Raw genomic sequence first — 24,301 nt, 5'->3', positions numbered from 1 at the left:
AATCCTTAACAACAAAGACATTCTTCCGCCCATTACACATCCCTTCTCCTACTCACTTTTTAGTATTGCAGGGTCCCCTTGTTTCTTTCTCACAGTTTAAATTTCACATAGTCACAACGGGCATATATTTACATAGGCACCTTAACTCTACTGATTTCTGTGAGAAGTAAGCAAGTGAATGCCTTCATATGATCTTGCCCAGAGTCTTTTTCTATCCAGAGACAAGAACTGTCAGACACATGTGAAAAAAAAAATAAAATATAAAATTCCTCTCACAGGTAACATTTAGCCACGTCGGATAGAACTATGGATGGCCCTTACCCACTAAACAAAATAAAAAAGCAATAAAAGACTGAATAGGAGATCCAAGGCACAAAGTCAAGACTACTCTCTCAGGATCCATTCATTTTCACAGGTACTTTAGAAGTACTTTCTATCAATTATTTACCTTCAGGAAATCCAGAAGTCCTACTTACAGCTTCCAGAACAACAATATACTTGTCCCAGCTCTGCCATCTTTCCCACACAGAAAACACAAACGCCTTCTTGATTTATTTGCTGAGGATAGTATGGGAAAGAAGAGAGAAGGAAAGGAAAGAGTTTCTGAAGAAAAAGCGGAAAATAGAAAACCGGAAAACCTCAAGAGGAAAAAACTGTCTTGGGGAGAAGGGAGGATAAACGGGAGCAAATGCAGCCCTTGGTGTGGAGGGAAAAGAAATGGGAGGAAGACAAGGGAGGAAAGCACTTACTTCAACCTTTCTTGCACTTTGAAAGCAGACAGAACAGAGAACAGTGATACATTTGTAAGAAGAGCAGAAGCAATCAATATATTACCAGCTCTGGGAAGAAACAGGAAAGGCAGTAAACACTGGTACTCTGATGACATGAAGAGAAATGGGTTTGAAGGGAAAAGGATTAAAAAGCAACAGAAATGCAGAGTAACAGGCATAAGAAAGAGGGGGTTTAGTGCAAAGAGGACCTTGGAGAAAGACCCTAACCACAGGATCCTGTGAGATGAAGAAGGAATGTGCAGTAAGTTCAGTTGCAGAAGCAATGCAACACACGGCCTTGGGGTCACTGGAATGGCCCCATGTGCTAGCATTTTCACTGTCTATCTGCATAGGAAGCAACGAACTAGATGGAGTCCAGAGGACCTATGCTTCCATACCTTCTGAAAGCTTCTCTGACCTAGACCTACACCTACAGAAAAATCCTACATGACAACAAAACTGTTCTGCTGCAGAGAACGCTCTCTGGAACCTGTCAGCATCATTCCCTGAACACCTTGACATTCAACTGATCTGCTCCCCACTTCACTCTCAGGGCCACTTCTGCTCTGCCAACATTTGTACAACCGAGGAATGACGTTTGGAGTCTTGAGAAGTGAACTTGGCCCTCTTATAGGGCAGAATGGCCATTTATTGATGATTTAAGTGCCTTCCTCCAGGCAGTGGATGACTCAGTGCCTTGTCAAGAGGTAAAACACGTTGGTTTAACAGGTCTAGTGGAAAGAAACTCTTTTCTATTCAAAAAACGTACCTATGCTCCTGCTAGTGTAAAATCTGACTCACCTCAAGCCATTGTTCCCCATCTTAATAAAAGCCTATTCAGACAAATACACTGGATATTCAGTCAACGATTAGTGGAACTGCCTGGCTCTGGTGAAGCACTGTTCATTAGCGGATCTCATGAGTGCTTTGTAAAACACTGATATCAATATCCTGCTAATTGAAGGGAAACTACGGCACAACGTAGTGAAATAATTTGCCAATGATCACCCAGCATGCTCCTCATACAACTTATGACAGTCGAAGCTGCCTCAGCACTGCTATAGGAAAGGAAGGTAGAATATGTCAGCTACTCCATGGAAATTAACACACAACCCTTTTCTGCAAAGAGCTCCTGGGAAAAAGCATGCTCATAGGCAATTGTCCAACACTGGTTGAAGTGCTGTAAGTTTATGCTCTTTCTTTCCCTGAAGAAACTGGTTTGCACACTCACATCATGGTACAGACTACCCATAATTAAAATTAGGGGCAAAATTGCTTCATATGTGAGCTGAACATGCCTTTGAAATCTAGAAAATGCAGTCACTGTTAAGGTATTCACTCTAATTCTCTCCAAGCCAATGTAAAATAACGTGATTGCAACGTTGATCTCAGATTAAATTTTTTGATCCTGTGGCATCACTACAGGTCACCATTACTGTAAGCTAATTTAGTTCCATGATTTACTGAACGATCCAATGGTATTATATCTGAAACCTTAAAGTAATTGTTTCACTTGCAACTTGCATCCTTTATTTCTTACACAAAAGAAAGTACAAAATGGATTTTTCTTTAACAGGAAAAAATATTAGTTTTAAGTATGAACCTACAAAAATATGACTGCTGCATACTACACAGTACTGTTATACAGCCACACAGGAGGGAATACATCTGACTAGTTATCTGTACAGTCACTTCTAGGTGCACTTTATCTCACGTCAAAGTAGACCTCCAAACAGATCAGAAGAATTGTACCCTAAAAGCACTCATGTCTTGTAATTCACTTCAAAAGGAGCGTTGGGTGACTAGCTCATATGTACATATCTGCACTGCAGACACCTAAAGTGAGATGAGATTAATTCAACTGCATTACCCAAGAAGGCCATAGAGAGACTGATTCCCCACTCTGTTACAAAAGTTCTGTACTAGCAAGCAGTTCCCAAGAATTTCTCAATTATGGAGATATAAAACTGGTGTGGCACCATCCTTTTCTATATATACAGTCAAATGACTTATATCTCGGTTTATTCTACATTGACATACTTTCATATAAGAAAACCAGGAAAGGTAGGTGTTCAAGAGAGGGCCCTGAAGAGAGGGCAGAGCGCTCGCTAGCCGAAGGTGGATGTTCTGTATCAAGCAGAGAGCAAAGAAAAGCACTTACAATAATGAACTGGTGAAACAGTTGCAATGAAGGGAACAATATAAGAATCGGCAAAACAGCACATAGGATTATGCAGAAGCTAGGAGGTCAGGGCAAGGTGCCGTGTGTGAAGTGATACAAATAAGCTGGAAACTCATTGAGCATTATTCTTTTAAGGACCAAAAATTATGTCAGTATTCCAAAAAGTGCTCATGAGAGAAAAATGTCACCAACACAAAACAGAAACCACGAGCTACAGCCAACTCTCGTGAGAGTGAAATAATCTATTGTTTTTAAAAGAGATGGAGTGGGGGAATGAAAAGAGAGCATAAAAGGCTGACCCAGAAGAAGCATTGCTCTTCCATCCTCCTTCCCACAAAAACTTGTCATTTTTTCCTAGAATACCAACTTCTTTTTTCTTTTTGGTTCTGCTTTTGTGTGTTTTGTTGTTTTTATTTTAACTGCAGCATTGAGATTTATCTGAGTGAATGCAGATGCCTACACTATAGCTATCTGATGCTTACTCAGTTGTATACAGACGAGCCAGCTGCCTAAACTCCCTTTAAAGGCAATGGAGAGAGAAGCGAGCACTTCAGCTCCTCCTGATTCATCTCATCCAAAGACACGCATCTAAAATAGGACAGATGAATTTCACCCTAAAAGTGCCTGTTTATCTTCACAGATGATACAGAGAGGTGAAAGGACTAGTCGATTGCAGGACTCTACACAGAGAACATCTCAAGTGAGATGACATGAATCCCTCTGACGAGATTTTATCCTGCACCTTACAGAGTAACCTTAGAAAAAGTGAAAGCGTAAACAATGCAAAAATATCTCCCTGAGTTTGCAAAGTCTAAGACAGCATCTTGCAGGCTTACCTATCCATTTATCTTACATAACGCCAAATATCAGTAATAACAATTACACAGACCTCAATATATCTGTTCTTCACTGAATGTCCACTTTGCCATCCTTGTTAGGAATGAAAGGTGTTTATTTTGATTTAGTTCAGAACGATCCCTTTTGTGACATAAAAACTAAAATCAGGAACTATCCCAGTATGAAAAACAGCGCCATGGTATCCAAGGTGCACGCATGGAGTGCAGTGCTGAGAAAAGGGGCATTAAACTACCAACAAAAATTACATAACTGAATTTAAAAAAAAAAAAAAAATTACTATGTCCATTTTCCACAAAACCTCTACCCATCCATTTTGCTTTTTCTTCTCCATTTAAAAAACCCAAAGAAACAAACAAAAAAAGACATTGAAATACAGGTGATTTATTGACATTCTTCTATTTCACAGTAGTCAGTTCAAAATCAGTCTTGATTAATATGTAATAGCACTGCTTGTTTTTCAAATACAATGAGACACAGATAGGAGGTCTACAGTTATTTTTCTGTATGCTGGTATCCCTGCAATTCAAGATTAGGGTTACTTTCTCTCTAGCTAAAGAAAATGTGAGTTCTCTATCCTTTACCTCAATTACACTAGATTTATTCATATTATTGTTAGAGCTATTATTATCAGTAATAACTTCTTATAATCACCCTCATCTTCATCGATTAAAACAAGGCTCAGACCACATACAGGTACTCACAAAGGTACCATTCTTTCCTAAAAAGCTCCTGATTTAGGACAAGAATCAATATACAAAGTTTGATGACTACTAATATATACCTGACATATACTAGTATTCCTTTTTTAATGAATCAGTTACATTACACATACATTAAATAGCTCCCTCCTTAAACTACTTACTCTGAGCTATTCATGAGATTCCTTGTCAAAGACTTTTTGTAAATCCAGTGTCTACTGACTCCCTCTAAGAACTCCAGCTGGTTAGTGAGAGAGAATCTCCCTTTGCAGCCATTACATCCAGGCAAGACCAATATATGTATCCATGTGCTCAGTGATCTTGCTCTTTACATACTATAGAGTCCCCACCTTGCTGGAAAAGGAAGTCAAACTCATCAGTCTCTAGCTCCCAGGACTTCCCCTTGAGCCCCTTCTGTACACTGCCCCCAGCAATTCTCTGGCACAACGGCCATTTGTAAGGATGGTCTATGCCCATTGCTACAAGTTCTGCAGCTCCGCATCTGGTTACCTTCATAAAGTGCAGATGGGTCCCACCTAGCTCTACAGACTTCCTAACAACTAACTCTGCTCTTTCAGTTAGCATTTCACATATATCTAACTCAAATTGATTTTCTGCAACCTATCTGTTAACAAAGAACGAACTGAGCATGAGAATCAACCCATTCTTCAGCAGGAAAGTCCAATACAAATAATTCAGTGCACTTCTCTGCTACATCTTTAAAAATCTGAGTCCTTCTTTTACACTTTGGCCATGACATGGCCCCTCACCAGTAACCCAGTCATACCTGCTGTATAGACTCAAATCAGGCATGAATCACCTTAGCAGAATCACTTAAGATCCCACAGAAACTTTCAAATTTTGGTTAGTATGTTTTGAATAATGGTGGAAATGTATCTTTTCTTCATGAAAAGTGCTGAAGAAAGAGATTTTTTAGAACTGCAAATGTAATAAAAGCAGCACACGGGTTGGGTTTTTTTAAAAAAACATTTAACATATTTTTACAGTACTCTGTCAAATAGAAGCCAAAGGGAATCCACAATCAAATGGGTTCTTAAGTAAATGAGTATAATTTAATTTCTGTTCAAAGTTGCTGATTTCATACATTCTTTCTTATTTCTCAAAATCTTAGATAATTCTGTGATTCTAAGTTCATTTCAAATATTAGAAGAGCACATTACCAAGCACTCGTACAAAGAATGAACATTTGCACATTATTTTTGCAATATGAACACTAGCCAACAAGTAATATCCAAGTCACGTTTTCCAAAACAATCATTCTTTGTTGGTACTAAGCAACCACAGCTGGATGCCCCATGAAATTTAGCTTATTGGGAAAAACACAGCATGAATTAAAGTGAAAGAACAATATACATCAAACATGCAGAAAAAATGTGACATTTAAAAAAGAACTCTTATATAAAATTAAAAACCAAAATGAAATCTGTTGAATCCTGGAGAAATTCAACACAAAAGATGTTTTGACTAAGTCACATCTGCAGAATTTGCTCAAATGCAGATACAGAATAGCGTATATGTGCGTAAATGAATTATTTAAAAACTTGGTCAACTGAGCAGCTCTGTTACACTATGGGTAGTGCATGGAATTAACTTAATTGTTACCCTCAGCATGTGAAGAGGACCAAGAGATGGGAGAACTCTGGCTGTAATGTGTGTTGAGCGACTGGTATGACCTTAAGCATATCAACAGACATCCCTTAGTTCTCCTGTAAGAACAACTGCAAACTGGGTAACCACTTCCAAATCCAGGTGTTGCATTTAAACTGTGCTTCCTTAACCAAACATATTCACCATACACTCTTGTTTCTTCCCTTTTTCCCCAAAAGAAGTTGTCCAACCATTCTTCAGTTCCCACTCAGAAGTTCATGCTGAAATGTATTTTTACCTTCCTACATTTGTAATCTGAACTGTCTTTCACAGTCTATGTATATGGCCTTACTCTGATAGTGGTGGAACAAGTGTATTCTGTTCATGCCATCAGTTACAACACGGTACCGTGGCAGGCTCCTGAGAGACTTCTGCCAAAGTCCTTCTATGGAGCTGTAAAAGCAGAGATAATTGAAAAGCCTTCTCTGGAATTCTTCAGCTGTCTCTATCCAAAATATCTCATCTCTGGGAACTGCAGAAGTACTCACTGAGAAATTCTCTTCAGGGAATTAATTAGACTGTATCATGAGTCACCAGCACTAAATCCCTCTTTCATTTTCAGAAACTGAGCACTGTAATACACCAGTTTGGCTATTTTCTGTATTCTCCAATACCATCTCCAAACACTACAAGAAAAATGAAGCTTAATGCATGTGAATTTGATGAGCGTTGAATGCTTCCTTATTTGATTAGGATAACAGAATGTATTTGTTTAAATGAGTAAACATGTGCCTATGATTTCCCCTCTTCAATATTCAAATAGAATTCCCTGAGCCTTTCCCTTTGGAAAACCCACATAAAAATCATGGGAAGAAAGGAGGAGATAGGTATACGCAGACTATGCAATATACTCGTACAAAATGTGACAGTATGAGCCTAATCCTGAAGTTCTTAGTCTGGGCCACCATTTAGTGACACATGAAAGTACCTTAAACACGTAAGCAAGCCAACTTAAATGCCACAGCTTACACATACAAAATTAAGCACGTAAATCCATACTTGGCTGAATTTGAGTCTGACTGGTTTCCCTGCACTTGGTAACAAATTGTTAAAAAGTAAGAGACTACATTCACTAAAACAAGCCCAAAAAAACCTATCCCTACTTGATTTTAACAGTACAGATCAGAAAAAAAAATAATTCATCTATTTTACTTTTTAAAGTAATATAGAATTTCCAATTGGTATTTGCTTATCAAGCAGTGCACACCCACAAGTCAACATGCTGTTGATACTCAGCAATAAATTAGAATATATTTTAATAAACAAATTAAACTTACATTATTTTTGAAACGTTACTTACATTGTGGATGAGCCAGTATTTTTAAAATCAGCAAATATACCTACAAACCTGTAACGTAGTGTGCTAAATCATCAAAGACGCATAAAGGCATCTTATGTTTTTTTATAGATTCTAAGGCCATTTATCTGTTGCCAAAATATCACTGAAAAAGCAACATTATATTCAAGGAGAGCTTTTCACTGGGAAATCATAATCATTTTCTCTTCTGACAAACACAGCTGTTCTAGGGCAGGATAATACCAAAATGGTCAGATGGTAAGATGAGCTTTGGTGAAATGTTTGTCTTAGACATAAATTCTGTTGCAAATTTTAGGAACATGACACAATGAACGAAATTCAGGGGTAAATGACCATAACTAATCATTTCTTCCGGTGGATATTGTCACATCATTTTCCTTGAATAATAAAATGTATCAGTCACCTAGACAAAATGCTATCAGGACCCCATTTACAACAGTAGTTTTATTTAGCCTTACCACCAAAATCTCTCTTGCATGTTCTGACACCACTGACAAGGACAAAAGTATGTTATACTTTTTCATTAACTGCTTGTATGAGGAAATCTTCAAGGATGGACAAACACAAGAGGTTGACAACATTATTTACATAGACGGGCCATCATCAGAATTCAAGTAAGTAGTGAATAAACTAGTGCAACTTAAAATCCACTGTATTAAGAATCTCTTCTAACAATAAAACTAGCTCCATAAATCCGTGCTTTTCATAAGGAGTAACAGACAAAGGTTTTCCCTTATGCTTACAGAAGTGTTTACACAGTCACAGTTACTCCACCACAAAGAGGAAATGCATCACCATTTTACCAACCAGCTCCACAGAGAATCCAAAAGCAAATTAAGTAAAATAAAACTCAGAATTCGTGATGATTCTCCATTGATGACTACCTTGGGGATTAGTATGATCTGACAGCTATCTATTAATCCAGTCAATATGTTCTGTAGTGATATTGTATAGCATTGTGTTTTTTTTCACTAGAGTATTATGTCATAATAAAACAAAGATTATAAAAGTCTGTGTTTCAACACAATTTCTCTTTACCAACCACACATTTAATTTCATCAAAGATTGACATCGGGTCTGTTTGACCAGGTTTGTTTCCTGGTCAAATCCATATTCCATTTTTTTTAGTTAACTAAATACCACATAAGAATCTCAATACATTTGCTTAACACTGATTTAGAACTAAGTATAATTAAACATGCCATTCTACTTTCTCTCTTCTAATACTACTTTTAAGCTTCAGAAATTATTCAGTACTTAAACATATCTTTGAAAAACAACAACCACAAAACGGTGTGGTAGAGTTTGTTCCGGAGAGTTCTCTCCTGAACAGAGGTCCTGCAAGCATGCAGGATCTTACTTTGACCAAAATATTGATCACATTTTTACATCAAGGGTTTTTTTTTATTTATTTCATTACCTCCAGTTTATTTTCTATTTTCAATTCTTGCAATTTTTTCCAGGTTACTTTAACACTTGTACTTGTTGCTCTTGTTTTACTGATCTGAACTAGGACGTGTGCCAGCAAAAGTCATCTCTTGTCTTTTTACTCAGGTATCATCGGTTTTTGGGCTCCTTCAGGGGAAAAACAGAAACTAAATGTAAAGGTCTACAAAGGCACTTTCTGTTTTGCCCTTTGCTGAAAATCACCGTTACAAAGTAGAGTCAGAGAAGCAGAATACACAAGTGCATTTCAGTAGCCCTGGTGCACTGGCTGGTACCTCCGTGTACACCCACCGTTATCGACGCTTTATTTTACGACACAGAAACATCTGAGACACGGATGCACTATACTGTTCCTTCTACCCCTTCTCAGGAAAAGGAGTATGAGAAATGACAGCAGGGCACAGTGTCTTGAGCCATCGCTGCCATTTCTGCTCTGATTGCCTCTTCTAGCCCTTGGGAGCTGCCGTTTGCTGCTGCCTGTCGATGGGGAACAGGCAGAAGACAGTCTTGTACCACAACAGGTTGCGTCTTCCCAATTGCTCTTCCTTGTGTTGGCCCCAGAGATCTAGTCTAACAAGCTCCTCTTTAAAATACAGTGCTTTTATTAACATTTATGGTCTGGTTTTATTATTTCCAGTCAAACCAATAGATAGTTCTCCTAGCGTGGGGAATGTAACACTCCTGAAGCACTGTAGGTGTGTAGTTGTTTAAATACCACACACAGTTGTGGAAGAAGGACATGGAGCTACTGAAACGAGTCCAGAGCAGGGCCACGAAGATGATTCGAGGGCTGGAACACCTCTGCTATGAAGACAGGCTGAGAGAGTTGGGGCTGTTCAGCCTGGAGAAGAGAAAGCTCCAGGGTGATCTTATAGCAGCTTTCCAGTACCTAAAGGGGACCTACAGGAAAGCTGGAGAGGGACTTTTTGCAAGGGCATGTAGTGATAGGACAAGGGGCAATGGATTTAAACTAAAAGAGGGCAGATTTAGATTAGATATAAGGAAGAAATTTTTTACATTGAGGGTGGTGAGGCACTGGAACAGGTTGCCCAGAGAAATTGTGGATGCCCCATCCCTGGAAGTGTTCAAGGCCAGGTTGGATGAGGCTTTGGGCAACCTGGTGTAGTGGAGGATTTCTCTGCCCATGGCAGGGGGGTTGGAACTAGATGATCTTTAAGGTCCCTTCCAACCCTAACCGTTCTATGATTCTTCAGAAAATATTACCTCAGCAAATACTGAACAACGTAAGAGGTTAATGACAGTTTGTTTTGAGTCAGGAAGTTGCTCAGATGCCTTAAGAGAGGTATTTTAAGTATCCTGAAGCACCTGCCGAGTTTTATGCACTAGCACCCACTGGCAGCGGGACAGTCTGCATGCTTTAAGTCAGGCACTCTTGGGGCTGCTCTGCACTTGAACCTAAAGGTTTCACCAAATCTAAGTTTCAATGGCTTTCATATTGGAAGCAGCAATGACCTACAACCTTTTTATCTACACAGAAAGAAATTATTTTCATTATAAGGTACTTCCTCTGTTACAACACATGACAAACAAACGGCTCCTGAACGTGCCTTCTGCAATCTGGGCACAGACCTGCTGTGCTCGCAAGTCATGGAACAGAAACCAGCACCACGCAAACACGCACACAGGATTCAATGGCATCCACAGATGACATCATGGCTAAATTAGTCAAGGAGAACAAAAAGCTCTCCCTTTACAGTGCAGTAAGGGAGTGGGTTGTAAAGCTACCTGTATTGTATTGTAAGACATTTAACTATCTGGATGACATCTTATGTTACTGATTTAATTATGTGAATAATTAACAATAAAGCCTGTTTTACTGTATTTTACTATTTATAAGTATTTAAGTTAGTATTTCTTTCATTGTTAATGAGCTGTCTTCACTCTTCTGAGGTCATTTCACAGATGCACATTGTCACAATTTCATTGCACTCATGAACTGAGTAGATTTCACTAATCCTGGTTTTACTGGGCAGAATACATGTTTGTTTGGGTTTTTTTGTTGTTTTAATTTGTTATTACAGTGCCAATATCCTTCCCAGTGCCTGAGGAACAGAAGTAAAAAGCACAAAGTTTTTAGAGAGCCTTTGCAGTGACTGCAGTTAGCCCTCCTGTTCTTCCACATTCTTGCAGAACATGTTATGCTGTAAATTTTCAAAGAGAATTACACTCAAAAGGGTGAGCAAGCCACTGTTTTCAACTTCTTAAATTCTCCTTTGCCAGAACTGTTATTGCAACATACAGGGCAGCTGAGCATTTTTCTTTGTGCATATTTTTAGCTAACAGATTTCCTAACACAGAACATTGCCTTTGAGGGGAGGCAGGCAGCATGGTCTCCCTTTATTACTACTAGAAATATATCTTCTTTCCATCACTCAATAGAGAAAGCAGGAAAAAGCATTTTTAAAGAAGTAGCACAGAGTTAAGAAGAAAAAGGAAATTCTACATACAAAGGTTTAGGAAATAATGAATTGTTTGTATTGCAAAGCCAGGGCCAGTAATTGATCTTACCACTGAGGTTAATTTTGCTTTCTGGGACTAGAAAAAAAAAAAGGAATATTTCTCTCCATTCCAGTCATCCTCTTCCTTGCTTTGATTATTGTTTGTCACTTGCCAATACATATTCTACTGGGGTTACTTTTATAGTTACACTACATCATACTGTCTGTTCTCGGTCCAGTGCTGTTCAACATCTTTGTCAGCGACATGGATGACGGCATTGAGTGCACCCTCAGTAAGTTTGCCGACGACACCAAGTTGTGTGGTGCCGTGGACTCACTTGAGGGAAGAGATGCCATCCAGAGGGACCTTGATAGGCTTGAGAAATGGGCCAGTGCAAATTGCATGAGCTTCAACAAGTCAAAATGCAAGGTCCTTCACCTGCGTCGGCCCAATCCTAGGCACAGAATGGGTTGAGAACAGCCCTGAAGAGAAAGATTTGGGGGTGTTTATAGATGAGAAGCTCAACATGAGCCGGCAGTGCGCTCATGCGGCCCAGAAGGCTAGCTACATCCTGGGATGTATCAAGAGAAGTGTGGTCAGCAGGTCAAGAGAGGTGATTCTCCCCCTCTACTCTGCTCTTGTGAGACCCCGCCTTGAATACTGCATCCAGTTCTGTTGTCCCCACCATAAGACAGACATAGATCTGTTGGAGCGTGTTCAGAGGAGGGCCACAAAGATGATCCAGGGGTTGGAGCACCTCTGCTACGAGGACAGGTTGCAGGAGCTGGGATTGTTCAGCCTTGAAAAGAGAAGACTTCGGGGGGACCTAATAGCTGCCTTCCAATACCTGAAGGGAACGTACAGGAAGGCTGAGGAGGGACTTTTTACAAGAGTGTCCACTGATAGGACAAGGGGAAATGGGTTTAAGTTGAAGGAGAACAGATTTAGATTAGATCTTAGGAAGAAATTCTTCAGTACAAGGGTGGTAAGACTTTGGAATAAATTGCCCAGAGAAGTTGTGGATGCCCCCTCCCTGGAGGTGTTCAAGGCCAGGTTGGACGGAGCCTTGAGTAGCCTGATCTAGTTGACAGGTGTCCCTGCCCATGACAGGGAGGTTGGATTAAATGATCTCTAAGGTCCTTTCCAGCCTATGCCATTCTATGATCTATACTGGTCTTGCCTGCTCTGTCTGATTGCTGCCGGAATCCTCAACCAACACACTTCAAAGCATGCAGCAGGCTCACAGAAACAACTTCAGATATTATCTGGCCCTTCACGGTGTCCTTGGTGCCCTTTCATCCCTTCTCCTGTCTGGCTGTGACTGCTCATCTAGGGCTATGACTCCTTTAGTTCTGTCTGGGATTTCTCTCCCTCATGCAGTTCTGGATCTGGCTGTTCCCTTTGAGATGCAGCTATCTTGATTCTCCATTTTATTACAGACGGTTGTTCCTTCCTGATTGTTGCTCCTCATGTTATTCTTGCTGCACTCTCTCCTCCTCTGTTGATGCAGCTCTCCAGGGCTACGATTCCTGCTGTCAGTTATTTCTGGTGTGGAAAGGCTGTCACGCTTTTTGCTTTGATTTAACAATTCTCAGACCCACTCTTGTGTTCAACAGGCTATATTTCCTACTGCGCTTGGGATATAACCACTTTTCCCATCATCGTGGGAGGACACTATCTCACTTCCAGCTGCACTAGGAAGACGTATCCACTCTCTGATGTAACTTGAGAGCCTTGAATCATCTACCAGTACTGTTTATTAATGAACTATCACGACTTCTCTTTTTTCTCTACATTATTTGTAGCCCTAGTGGAGGATGCCACACTTGTATCTGAAGAATGACTAGTATGATGCTTTTGAAAGAGGGAAACGTTACCTTCAACAGCTTAAGTGGAAAAACATTGCGTGCTGCAGGGCTGTAGTGTCTGTTTCACTCTGCTTGTGGGATTACCTGAGTATCATTCTTCAGGAGCTTATGTCATGAGATTTCTTAACACATGCAATCACGGAGGAAAAGAAAATGGAAATGAAAAATATATTCAGCTCTGAGGCATTTAAATAGCACAGTTTCAGTGGTCATCTCTGAAGTGTAAAGGAAAAGAATAAGAGGCGTATCTTTAACATGAAAGCTGAGTTTCTAGCAGAGATGGGCACTTTAATGGTGTCTAATTGATTTATGCCACATTGAAGACAGTAAAGACAATGAAATGACAATGACATTCTATGACTGTCATTTCACTGAACAAAAATTAGATGGGAGAAAGTTCCATCATTTCAATATCGTGCAGAAAATTGTGAAGAGAGAAAAGAGATTACATGGACAATCCAAGGTCCCAGAGAGCACACAGTGGACATTTAAAAAAAAAAAATAGATAAAAGAAAATGGAAAGAAAAAAACCCATACTAAAATGTAGGGAAAAGATACCACATGTAGTGCTAGACTGTTTAAAAATGGACATTTTATTTAAGACAATAGAAAAGTCCTCACTGATGGTCCTGCCCTTCCAGCAGGACTCATTGCATAAGAAGGGCTTTGAGGCACCTGAAAGTATCTGAGCACATGCCTGACCAGGTAAAAGCCTTTTACAGTTTGGATTTTATTGACATACGATTCACCACAGTATTTATACAGGCAGACACTAGAGAGCCAGAAGGACAGGCAAATGCTCTAGCCGTCTAATAAATGAGCTTGTTTCCTTAGTTGATTTTCACTGCAAGTTCTGCATGCGTGCATACAAGTTTACATAGGAATGAAACAATGTAAGATCCACAACATGTTATATTTGCTCTAATTTATCTTCAGAAACAAACAGTGTCAAGTGCTTGGAGGAAGATACAGAATCAGTGGAAAGAGCAGCTAGGAAGTCAGTCAGGAAAGCTTCTTCCTATTAGATATTGCTTGCATCTAAAGCAAAAGGATGAATGGTTACACAGAATAGCAGACAGACAAATGATCAGACAGGAAACCAAAAAATTCATGGGTGAAAGACTAGGTCTTTTAATCTCCTCACCTATGAAAGTGTGTAAGTAAATTCTTCCATTGCCATTCCTCAAAGTGGTTTGCTAGATTGGGTAACTGGGTTCAAAATTTACAGGATTGGGCCCTGATAGGAACACGTTCAGTGTCACTTACGAGTTTGGGAACGTTGGCCATCAGAGAAGCTGAGTGGAGACACTGCCATATCCATGGGGCATTGGCCACCGTTACACTAAAAAAGGAACCTTTAAATGGACAGATACAAGACAGTGATTGCACTCTAATCCTCACCGAAGACAGTCATTATATTAGCCTGCATAAAATAGCTAACAGCATACAGATGTATCCTACTGTCCTATTTGTCATTTCAATGTAAATTAAAATCACTTAATGTTTGCAAAGTGTTCGTAAGATGAAAAGATGTGTCAAGTATTACAGTTTAATATGTGATATTACTATTATCATATTACTTAGAAAAAATAATTAGCTTGAAATACAAAGATACTGATGTGAGATAAGCCTCTGAACCTACTGAGGTTCAGCTATCACCAGCAAACATATGATTGAAACATACTTCCGTACGCTAAAAGCTGCTGGCTATTATAGCTTAATTGACCAAAAGTAATGTTTTCAAAGCCAGTTAAGGGCTTTTTGAAAATGTTACTTGAGCTCTCGAGCAACTCCAGCATTTTAAAATACTTTCCTAAGTATTTCGTGTTTGTATATTATATCCTATACCTATTACATAGACATACACACTCTCATTTACCCATCCTTAAAGGCGTAAGATCCTTTCACAGAAGACAATCAACCTGAATTCATCTCTGACTGGGAATAGCTGGTGGCTATAAAGGAGAAAACACTTCTATTTAGCCCAGAATGAGCACTGTACAAACTGGGGGCTCAGTAGGCAAGTCAGTGCTATGTTGCTTCTGTCTTGTTACAGTCTGATGTTAGGCAGCTAATGATGCAAAGAAAAGTTATTATCAAATACAAAGATGATAGTCAAAAGACTCTTATGACTGAATCGCCAGCAGAGAGCTCCAGTAAAGCCTTCACAGCAGAAGGCTGCAGACAGCAGCCTCTGCGTCGCACATCAAGCAGGTTTGGTCATGAAATTCAGGCACAGTGTTACACATCATACCATACAGAAGAGAATAATCATGCAGTATGATGGAAACCACCAGCTTTTGGGCCATATGCTAACAGCAAGCCTAGTCATATGATGGAGAAGGAGGAAGCGTGCAGCCCTCTCACTCCTGCACAGAAGCTGTTCAGTCCCAAAGCTACACAAAAGCCTTTCTGTTCATTGAAATACAATTTGAAATAGCCTGAATTTAATACATATCCCTTTGCTACCCCACAAGGCAGTTCCTCCATTCTCACTATTCAGCAATGACTTCATAGTTTTCACTAGACAGCAGAAAAATTCTCATGCATATCAAAAAAACAGAAAAAACATTACATTTAAGTTTTGCACCTGACAAGTTTTCAAGAGAGTTTCAATAGGATGAAGACATCCTTCTGCTTTTTAAAGCATCTAACACAATTTAGACATTGCCACAAAATAAATAGCAATAAAACCCCTCAAATCTTCTTGCTGAATTCTGATAGCCTCTCAAGTTTATTTGTAAAATTTAATCGCACTCAATGTGTTGGATGTAATTGGCTAAAATGACTGCAGTATATTTCAAATACATTCCACACAAATTAAATTTTCCCAGCTAGTAACCACTGTGGCGTTTGTATTTTTACAATGGTATTTGTTTTACAGATGGAATATGATCTTCTAATAGCTACTGACATATCTATATAGAGACAGGTTTAATTAGCCTCACCTTTTTATAGGCGATCCAGTCAAATACTCTGTCAATGTCTGTGGCTTGCTGCACCTCCTGGGATACTGGATGTGAACTGGCCAAACCATCTAGCAACATCACTTCATGCAGGACATCTGTCAGAAATCTCTGCTTTTCCTGAAATACAGCACATGCAGTAATATTGCAGACAAATACACATTTACAACAATACAGAAACGATGCACAGTTACCAGAGGTAGCCTCTATATGACTGTTGACTAAAATCACACCTTCTGGTCTGAATGTAAGCCACCATGACCTCCTACAATCTTCAACAGGTATATACACTAGACAGGAACGAATTCTAGCATCAGGGATCCCTCTGACTTTTTGCTGCAATGACAGTTGACTGAAATTACATTAAAGACTATTAAATGAATCAAAACGTATCTGTCGGTGCACACTGCAATTCTGATTACAACTATTCCCTCACCGTTAAGAGCAGTGGGGAGAGAGGAGAAATAGCATAGTCTTCAACCACAGAAATACAGGGATGCTACGAATCGTAGAGCTTATTGCATACGCAGGTGGGAAAACTTTTGACAGAGATGGGTAAATACAATTATATTACTGCTTTATTTAGTGAGGTTTAAGTCACTTGGCTCTTAATGCCAAGTTCACATGGCAGGTCAAGGTGGTACAGGACAATGAACAGTGCCCCACAGCAGTGTCACAGCAGATGTCTGCATTGTCTTTCATAATTCTGGTATAGAAATCCTTTCTCCTCAAGAGCTTTCATACTCTACAAACTTCGTCACTTCTATCTGAAGGAAATCATTATTATGCCTCTTTATAAGTGGGACAATAGCTGCATGTAGAAATTAAATGACATAGTCAAAGTCACAGCTACATCAAAGGCAGGTACAAACCTAAGCAACGTCCAACATGCTAATTTGTTTCTATGCCTTCTATAGATATGGATTGCAGACGTATGTCAAAACTGCTGCATATTTACTCCAGCAGCAATATTAATTAAATGTTCATGTATACTCTATGAACTGTGCCACATTCACTTTTGCAGTGCAACTAGAGGGGACTTTTTCAGCTGAGAATTGACATGCCTTAAAGACTCCTCATATTGCATTCATATATGTCTCTAATCAAAAAGCCTGTATCAGGAAAGAAAAGCTTCATTTACTTGTATTTTCAAGTCACAAATAAACACAAAAAGTGAATTAAAATTATGGAAGGTTTAAATAAGCTTTTTTCACCCTGAAATAACATATAGTGAACTTTATCTAAATTACAACAGTTCCTTGATTAATGTCAATCTAGTGCCATAATACAACGAAACTCTAGGGAATGGTGCATTTTTTTTTTAAAAAAAGCCACCTTGATGTCCACAGATAAAATAACCACACAATTACATAATAAATTCTATGTTTAATTTCTTGGGTGGCAAGGTTTTGGTATCTATGTGTTAATTTAAATTATATTTATAAGACAGCTGAAAAGCTGTTCCAGTGCTGATCCATCTGGAAATAAACCTTTATGTTAAAATTCATTAGAGCACAAGAAATGTACCTTGAGCTGATTGTATATTCAGGCAATTAAAAACACAGGATGCAGGAAAGCCAATTACCCAACACATTCTTAGTGTTCTCAGCTGGCTGCATGAGGTAAGGTTTGTGAAGGGAAAAGTAATGTCTTGTTCAAATTATTGTTCATTTCCAAATTTTCTCAAGCATACACAGTTAGTAACTGCCCTTTTTATGGGGAAAAAAATAAGGTGTAGGGAAACAATTATTATGACAGTCCTACTCAGGGCAAAAGTGCTGAGGTGTAAAGGACTGTAGATGCTTTGGTTACACCCCACTCACATTCTCTGTTAGTCAGAAAGAGAGCAGCAATTTAATCTGAAGTACAATATGTCATACATACAGGTATGTACACACACAGGTACAGACCTCTCTCCAAATTCAAGTCTGGATATCACAATTGACAAACAGTTGTAGGAGTGGACTGTTACTGTTTGTAATTAACTCATTAAAAGGACCCTTGTTCATCACAAATTAAATACAGAACCTGGAATCAAGAAAATCAGCATGCAGGAAACGTAAAGTGAAACTACAAGAAGAAGAACACAAAAGATATGAAAAGGACAGGATACACTTTGGTTCTTTGTTTAGGTTATCTCCTGAATGGCAGAAAAGGAGTATTTTAGATTCATGATCGCTCATTCAAGTTACCATAGCTGAAAAGTCTTCCTTGAAACTTATGGCAGACTGTAACACTGGGATACAACTGGAATAGCTAGTATGCCTCCAAACATGTAAACCCGCATTTTAGTGAGAGTTAAGCAGGCTTTTGACCTATAAAGCCATATTTATTGAACCAAAAGGATTTCCAAAATATTCCCACCTTTTCCCTTTAGTACACAGCCTGTGAAAGCAGATTTCAAAAGCAGACTCAAATGTAACTGCAGGGAGACACAGAGAAAGCAAGAGGGGAGTTTGCTGGTTGACAGGGCCCTGCAGGTTGAAGAAGCAACAGGAAGCAGAAATGCCGAAAGAAACTCGAACTGCTTTAATTATGCTGAAGAAACACTACCTCAGCTATTAAAGTCCTATCAGCACACTTAAGGGGAAAAGGCTAACACACGTGACCGAACTGCTTATACTGATGGAAGAGGAGCTTTCTACTCCCCAGTTGTTTTACCCTATGCAGTGCAGTGGAATTGATCTGCTTTAATGTGATACCTACAGGACTAAAGAAACACCTAGCACAGATACTGTAAAGAAAATCAATCTTGGAATGCGTTTAATGAGGCCAGCAAGCTGTCAACACGGTAGGTGACAGGTTTGCAGATAGACATGAAACAATGACAAAACATTGTTCAAGATGACCCTCCTCCGAGGGAGTTCAACTGCAAAAGAAAAGCCAAAGACTATGATCTGCTTGTAAGGAAAAGGCGGCTTCGCGTGAGTCTTGAGGCTTTGCTTGGAAAGTGTCAGTAGGTGCATATAAGTGCAAGGCTGAGCAGTGCTAACATAAGTCCAGGGCTCTGAGCAGGAGTTGGTATGTCTGAAATAAGGACAGAGGTGCTCCCACTCAAATTTGTGCCTTTCTTTAAAGAAAAGCAGGAAGCCTCTCTGCTCTTTATCTAGCTACTGCCCACGTGGAGTCCTGTTTCTTCATCTCCTCTTCTCAGAGCCTTCCTTGAACTGTGGATAGCCAAAAGTCTGGGAGACCAGACCTGTGTTGAGAAGAAAAGACATGCCAATTATTTCTTGCTTTCCCTTCCTACTCTTGAGCATGCTCCCAGGTGCAGGGACTGAAGTGCTGTTATCAGACAAACACGCGATTCGAAGATTTGCATTTTCAGATTATTACCCAAACACACATGGTCACTAGATTCAAGTACTTGTCTCTTCACAGGAATGACTTCTTTTAATCCTGGCCAATAAGACCATCTCCGTTTGGTACAAGGTTGTCCTGAAAGACTTATTGCTTCCCTGTGCTCTCCCCTCCTTAACAAATCCTTAAATATTGTGAAAATTCAAATTTGGGTAAAAGCAGCACAAATGTTATGGGTAGCAGGGTCAGAAACTCTCCACCTATAGCAATTCTCCCACATTATGGAAATAATCTGGAGATTTTTATATGCAGATCTGTAGTGTAAATAACTCCACTGCAAAAAGAATCAAGAGTAAGAAATTGGATAACCACCAGAAAGTTTTCTGGTTTGTTTTCACCTTGTTCTAGGAAGGAAGTTTTATGGAAAGGTAGTGGTCACTCTTTGTGTATTAATCTCCAACAGGATGCCACCATTCAAGTAGTCTACCTCTAAAAGGAAAGAAAGCAATTGTGAAATAACATTTTTTGGCAGAAAAGACTGTGCCTTCAAGAGCCATTAAAAATTTATTGTGCATAACAGGATAACAATGATGTAACGGAAAGGGGTTGCTGCTGGTGATTTTATAATATCACAGTGAGGCATAATGTGAGAGTACAAGTTAGCATGACAATAATGTAACACTTAAAGTTAGTCATATAAAAATAATTTCTAAAAATTAACATGAAATACCAGGGAAAGAATTAAAATGAAAAAACTGGAAAACATCCAACAGCGGAACAAAAGAGATAGCACAATGAAAGCCAAAACTGATAATTAGTACGCAGAAGAGATCAAAGGCCTCAATATTAAAGGCATTGCCTTTGTTCTGGGACAGCCATTCAAACAGTTTATGGACTAAGAAATCTACATGAACAAAGCTTAATATTGGTGTGCAAATCTGCAAATGATTTTCCTGACAAACTTGCTGAAAATATCTTCTCCAAAATATAGAGCTTTATTAGCCATCAGGAATACAAAGGAGGTAAGTGATCTCTCCTGCCTGACAGCATTTGCAAGATGCTATACTTGGGTTTATAGGGAAAGTGCACCCTAGAGAAAACGAAGTAGGGGCAAATTTTGAAAGGAATCAAAGAACACCAGCATATACAATATCAGAAATACACTTCTAATACGATAGATTTCAGGGTGAAGCTTAACAAACTCCAGAGGAATATCATCTACGAGGAAACCTAAAGTTCAGTAAAATACCTTAAGGCCAGAAAAGGTCCACTGGGGGCCAAAAGTAAGTTCTTTCTGCCCATATGCTTATAAATACTAAGTTGTCATAGCACAGGAAGTCTCCTGAGTACCTGCAAATGAAAGTAACATTTCTTTCTCTTTCTCTATTCCCAACAGTAGTTTTTTATAAATAGCATGAGCAGCTTACAGATCGCTTTTTTTCTAATTTATACTTCTGCATGTGTGCTTCAATTATGTGCATAGTTTGCTGAAGGACGCCTCCAACACGTTCTACATTTATCTGCTGTTGATATGTCATGGTTCCGTATCTACTTTCATAACCCTCTTTTATGCATTTTCAGTCAAAGTTCTTGCAAAATTTCTATCCCTGTGCTTGAGAAATTTTCACATTTGCTGACAATTTTTGTTGTAATAAGGTAACACAGGCATTCTAGGAGTTCATAGTTAAGGAAGACCGATAGCTTTGAGTATCACGGAGAACTGGATATGTATTGTCTTTTCAACGAAGTGCCAAACCAAGTATTCATTATCAACTGCTTAAGTTGCCAAGCAGATGGGTAGTTGATTTGGAGTTTTTGTGCAATATCACCAGCTACTTCAACTGCTGTTCCCTCTCATCACTCTGTTTTTCAGGTATAGCTTTGATTTGGTTGTACACCAGACTCATTATGACAAATGTAGGCCTACAGAATGAGAGGACACAGTACACAGAAGGGAGCATTACAAAACAAAACAACAATAATGACCATCAGCACTTCAGAAAAAAAGAGCCAGTTTCACTCTCCAAGATCATGTTTTGTTACCTTGTGTATTGTTGCCTTCACAGAAGTAGAGTCATTAAGCAAACAGATGAATACAGATGCACTGTCTCCTCACGCATTTGTCTCCAGAGCATTTTAAAACATTAGGCAAGAAAGTAGGAAGTTTATCCTCTAACTAAAACTCCAGGCAGGGGAATCTGTAGAGGAAAAGTCACCTCACTTCAAGAAACAGTAAATAATATTTAAATGAAAAGTGGCTTTGAGATGTGGTTGGTATACTGAGTCAACTTCCAGCAACAACTGCCAGAGATCACCATCAATGAGAATATTTTTCAGGTGCTCTAACATTTGCTGGATAGATTTTGGATGCCTAGACTCTGTATCAACCTGAAAGCGATGACATTCAGTGAGATAAGTCCAGAGGGAACCAAAGATGTTTTTCAGGCACATCAAAAATTACTTATAAGTTTGTGCTCCAAATAACTGCCCACTGCCCACAATTTTAAAACAAACAGTGGCAGCACATTTAGGACAGCTGAAAATTTAAAAAGCAGAGTCTTTCAGTAAGGATGCCCTCAAATATCAGCTACAGCTTTGCCATTGAACTTCCCGTATCAACTGTACTTCCTGATGAAACACATATTCTTGTTTCAGCAGGGCTATTCTGCAGCCAGTCCTTGCCTTGAGGCTAAAATTGCCATAAAGTTTCTTTCTCAGTTTTACTGAAAACAAACTGGTTATTAATTCAAAGTTATGTGAAATTCAGCCAGTGACTGAAGGTTCTTTCCGAAACCAAAGCTTCACCTAAACCCTGAACTCAGGAGATGTGAACTCACATGACCCAAAAGCTCTCATTATAATGTCATTTTAACTGCTCTCTCAACATAAGGAGATAATGACACAAAGAAAGAAGTGACACTGACGTTCTCCAGACCTATACTCAATCTTTTGAATAAATGTTTCATCTAAATGTTGATATTCATTTATATCTGATCTCTATATGTTAAGAGTTAACTACTTAAAGTTAAGAATTCCGCATATTAATCCACCTTGCCAGAGCATAAAAAAACAGAAACTCTTAAGAAAGACCATGTGGAGGTGGAAATTTATTTTCTTAGTTATAACCTAAATTTAGTACAAAGATTTCTAAACCGGTATACTTAAAAAAGACAAGTAATTAGCAACCAGAAGATCTTGCAGCTTACCTTTACATATCTCTTTTTTCCTGCCAAAGTCAATTATATATGAGATTCTAGTTAATTTTGCATTGAAGGCTTCCCCATACTTGAGTTAAAACAGAAAATCATACAAGAACTGACTCCTCTGAGCAGTTACTGGGGGAAAAAACACTCCATGTGGTATTAATTAAAGGCTTACTTTATACCAGCATGGGGAGCCTTTAACCAAAAAAGAAGAGATGAAAGTAGTTCTAAAAAACGAGAGGCTGAATCTCTCCCAGTGCTGAGCCAGCGTGATATTTATGTTGGGTTAGAAGGATCAAGCAGGCTACAGCTCAGGTCTGAAATGCCAAAATAATAATGAAATAAATCAAAAAGGCCCAAGTCTTAAGTCTATTTCAAAACTTACAATGATTTTCTGGGTTTTCTGGGAGTCAAAAAACACCTAAAAAAACTTTTACAGACAGAGACAAACACTTTAGAAGGCAATCTGAGTCAAAGCATATTAAAAATATGCACATGCCTCATGGCCATATTCATTTTAATTATTTCAATCCAGTCAATGAGAAAGATGGGCAATTAAGATCATTTATCAAGAACTTGGGCAGCATTTTGCATGATGTTCAAAGTACTTAATGTAATGAAGTTCAGTTAAATGGTTTTCTATTAACTTTTTTAGGCACAGGTAATTTCTTGAAAAATGTATTTTTAAAATAGAAATGTTGACATGCAACCTTATTATTTTCAGCTGTGGAAGCTAACAGTGTGAAGGAAGCATGGTTCATTTTAAGAAAGATGAAAGATGACCTGCCATGTAGACATTGTTTCTTCAATGTTAAGTTTTATTCATAGAATCATAGAATGGTTTGGGTTGGAAGGGACCTCAAAGATCATCTAGTTCCAACCCCCCTGCCATGAGCAGGGAAATTCTCCACTACACCAGGTTGCCCAAAGCCTCATCCAACCTGGCCTTGAACACTTCCAGGGATGGGGCATCCACGACTTCTCTGGGCAACCTGTTCCAGTGCCTCACCACCCTCAATGTAAAAAATTTCTTTCTTATATCTAACCTAAATCTGCCCTCTTTCAGTTTAAATCCATTGCCCCTTGTCCTATCACTACACACCCTTGTAAAAAGTCCCTCTCCAGCTTTCCTGTAGGCCCCCTTTAGGTATTGGAAAGCTGCTATAAGATCACCCCGGAGCCTTCTCTTCTCCAGGCTGAACAGCCCCAACTCTCTTAGCCTATCTTCATAGCAGATTCCAAACACTTCAATCACAATTGTCTAATATTAAGAAAATTTCTAGCAAATATGACCATCCTTAATTATAAAAGTACACAAGAAGCTGAGAAATCTTATCTCAGAGCTTCAATGGATAGAGAGGGCAGAGGATTCAAAGCCACCACTGATGTACTAAACCTTGACTCGGCCAACAAAGCTGTCAGCAACGCTAACTTCTACATAATAAAGAAAAGGGAGAAGGCAGCTGGGCTTTCTGAAATGCTTTCTCTGCATCAAGTCGAGTACTGACTGCTAAAGAATTTGATGCTTGTTTGATGGATGAAAGGGAAAATTACATGCCAGTAA

The 24,301-nt window shown here is 39.0% G+C and overlaps 1 protein-coding gene across 1 annotated transcript in view; it reads right to left on the bottom strand.

Moving 5' to 3' along the window:
* Nucleotides 1–24,301, bottom strand: part of TRHDE (thyrotropin releasing hormone degrading enzyme) — a 225,867-nt gene that overhangs the window by 100,008 nt on the left and 101,558 nt on the right. Inside the window, exon 6 of the mRNA XM_086610212.1 lies at nucleotides 16,217–16,354. Within this exon, the coding sequence (XP_086466338.1) occupies nucleotides 16,217–16,354 (138 nt within the window). The remainder of the gene's footprint in view (nucleotides 1–16,216; nucleotides 16,355–24,301) is intronic.

Source organism: Tauraco erythrolophus, chromosome 4, assembly GCF_009769465.1.
Source record: "Tauraco erythrolophus isolate bTauEry1 chromosome 4, bTauEry1.pri, whole genome shotgun sequence".
NCBI classification, from domain to species: domain Eukaryota; kingdom Metazoa; phylum Chordata; class Aves; order Musophagiformes; family Musophagidae; genus Tauraco; species Tauraco erythrolophus.
Note: the sequence above shows the minus strand (reverse complement) of the source record. Positions and strands in the feature narration are given on the sequence as shown.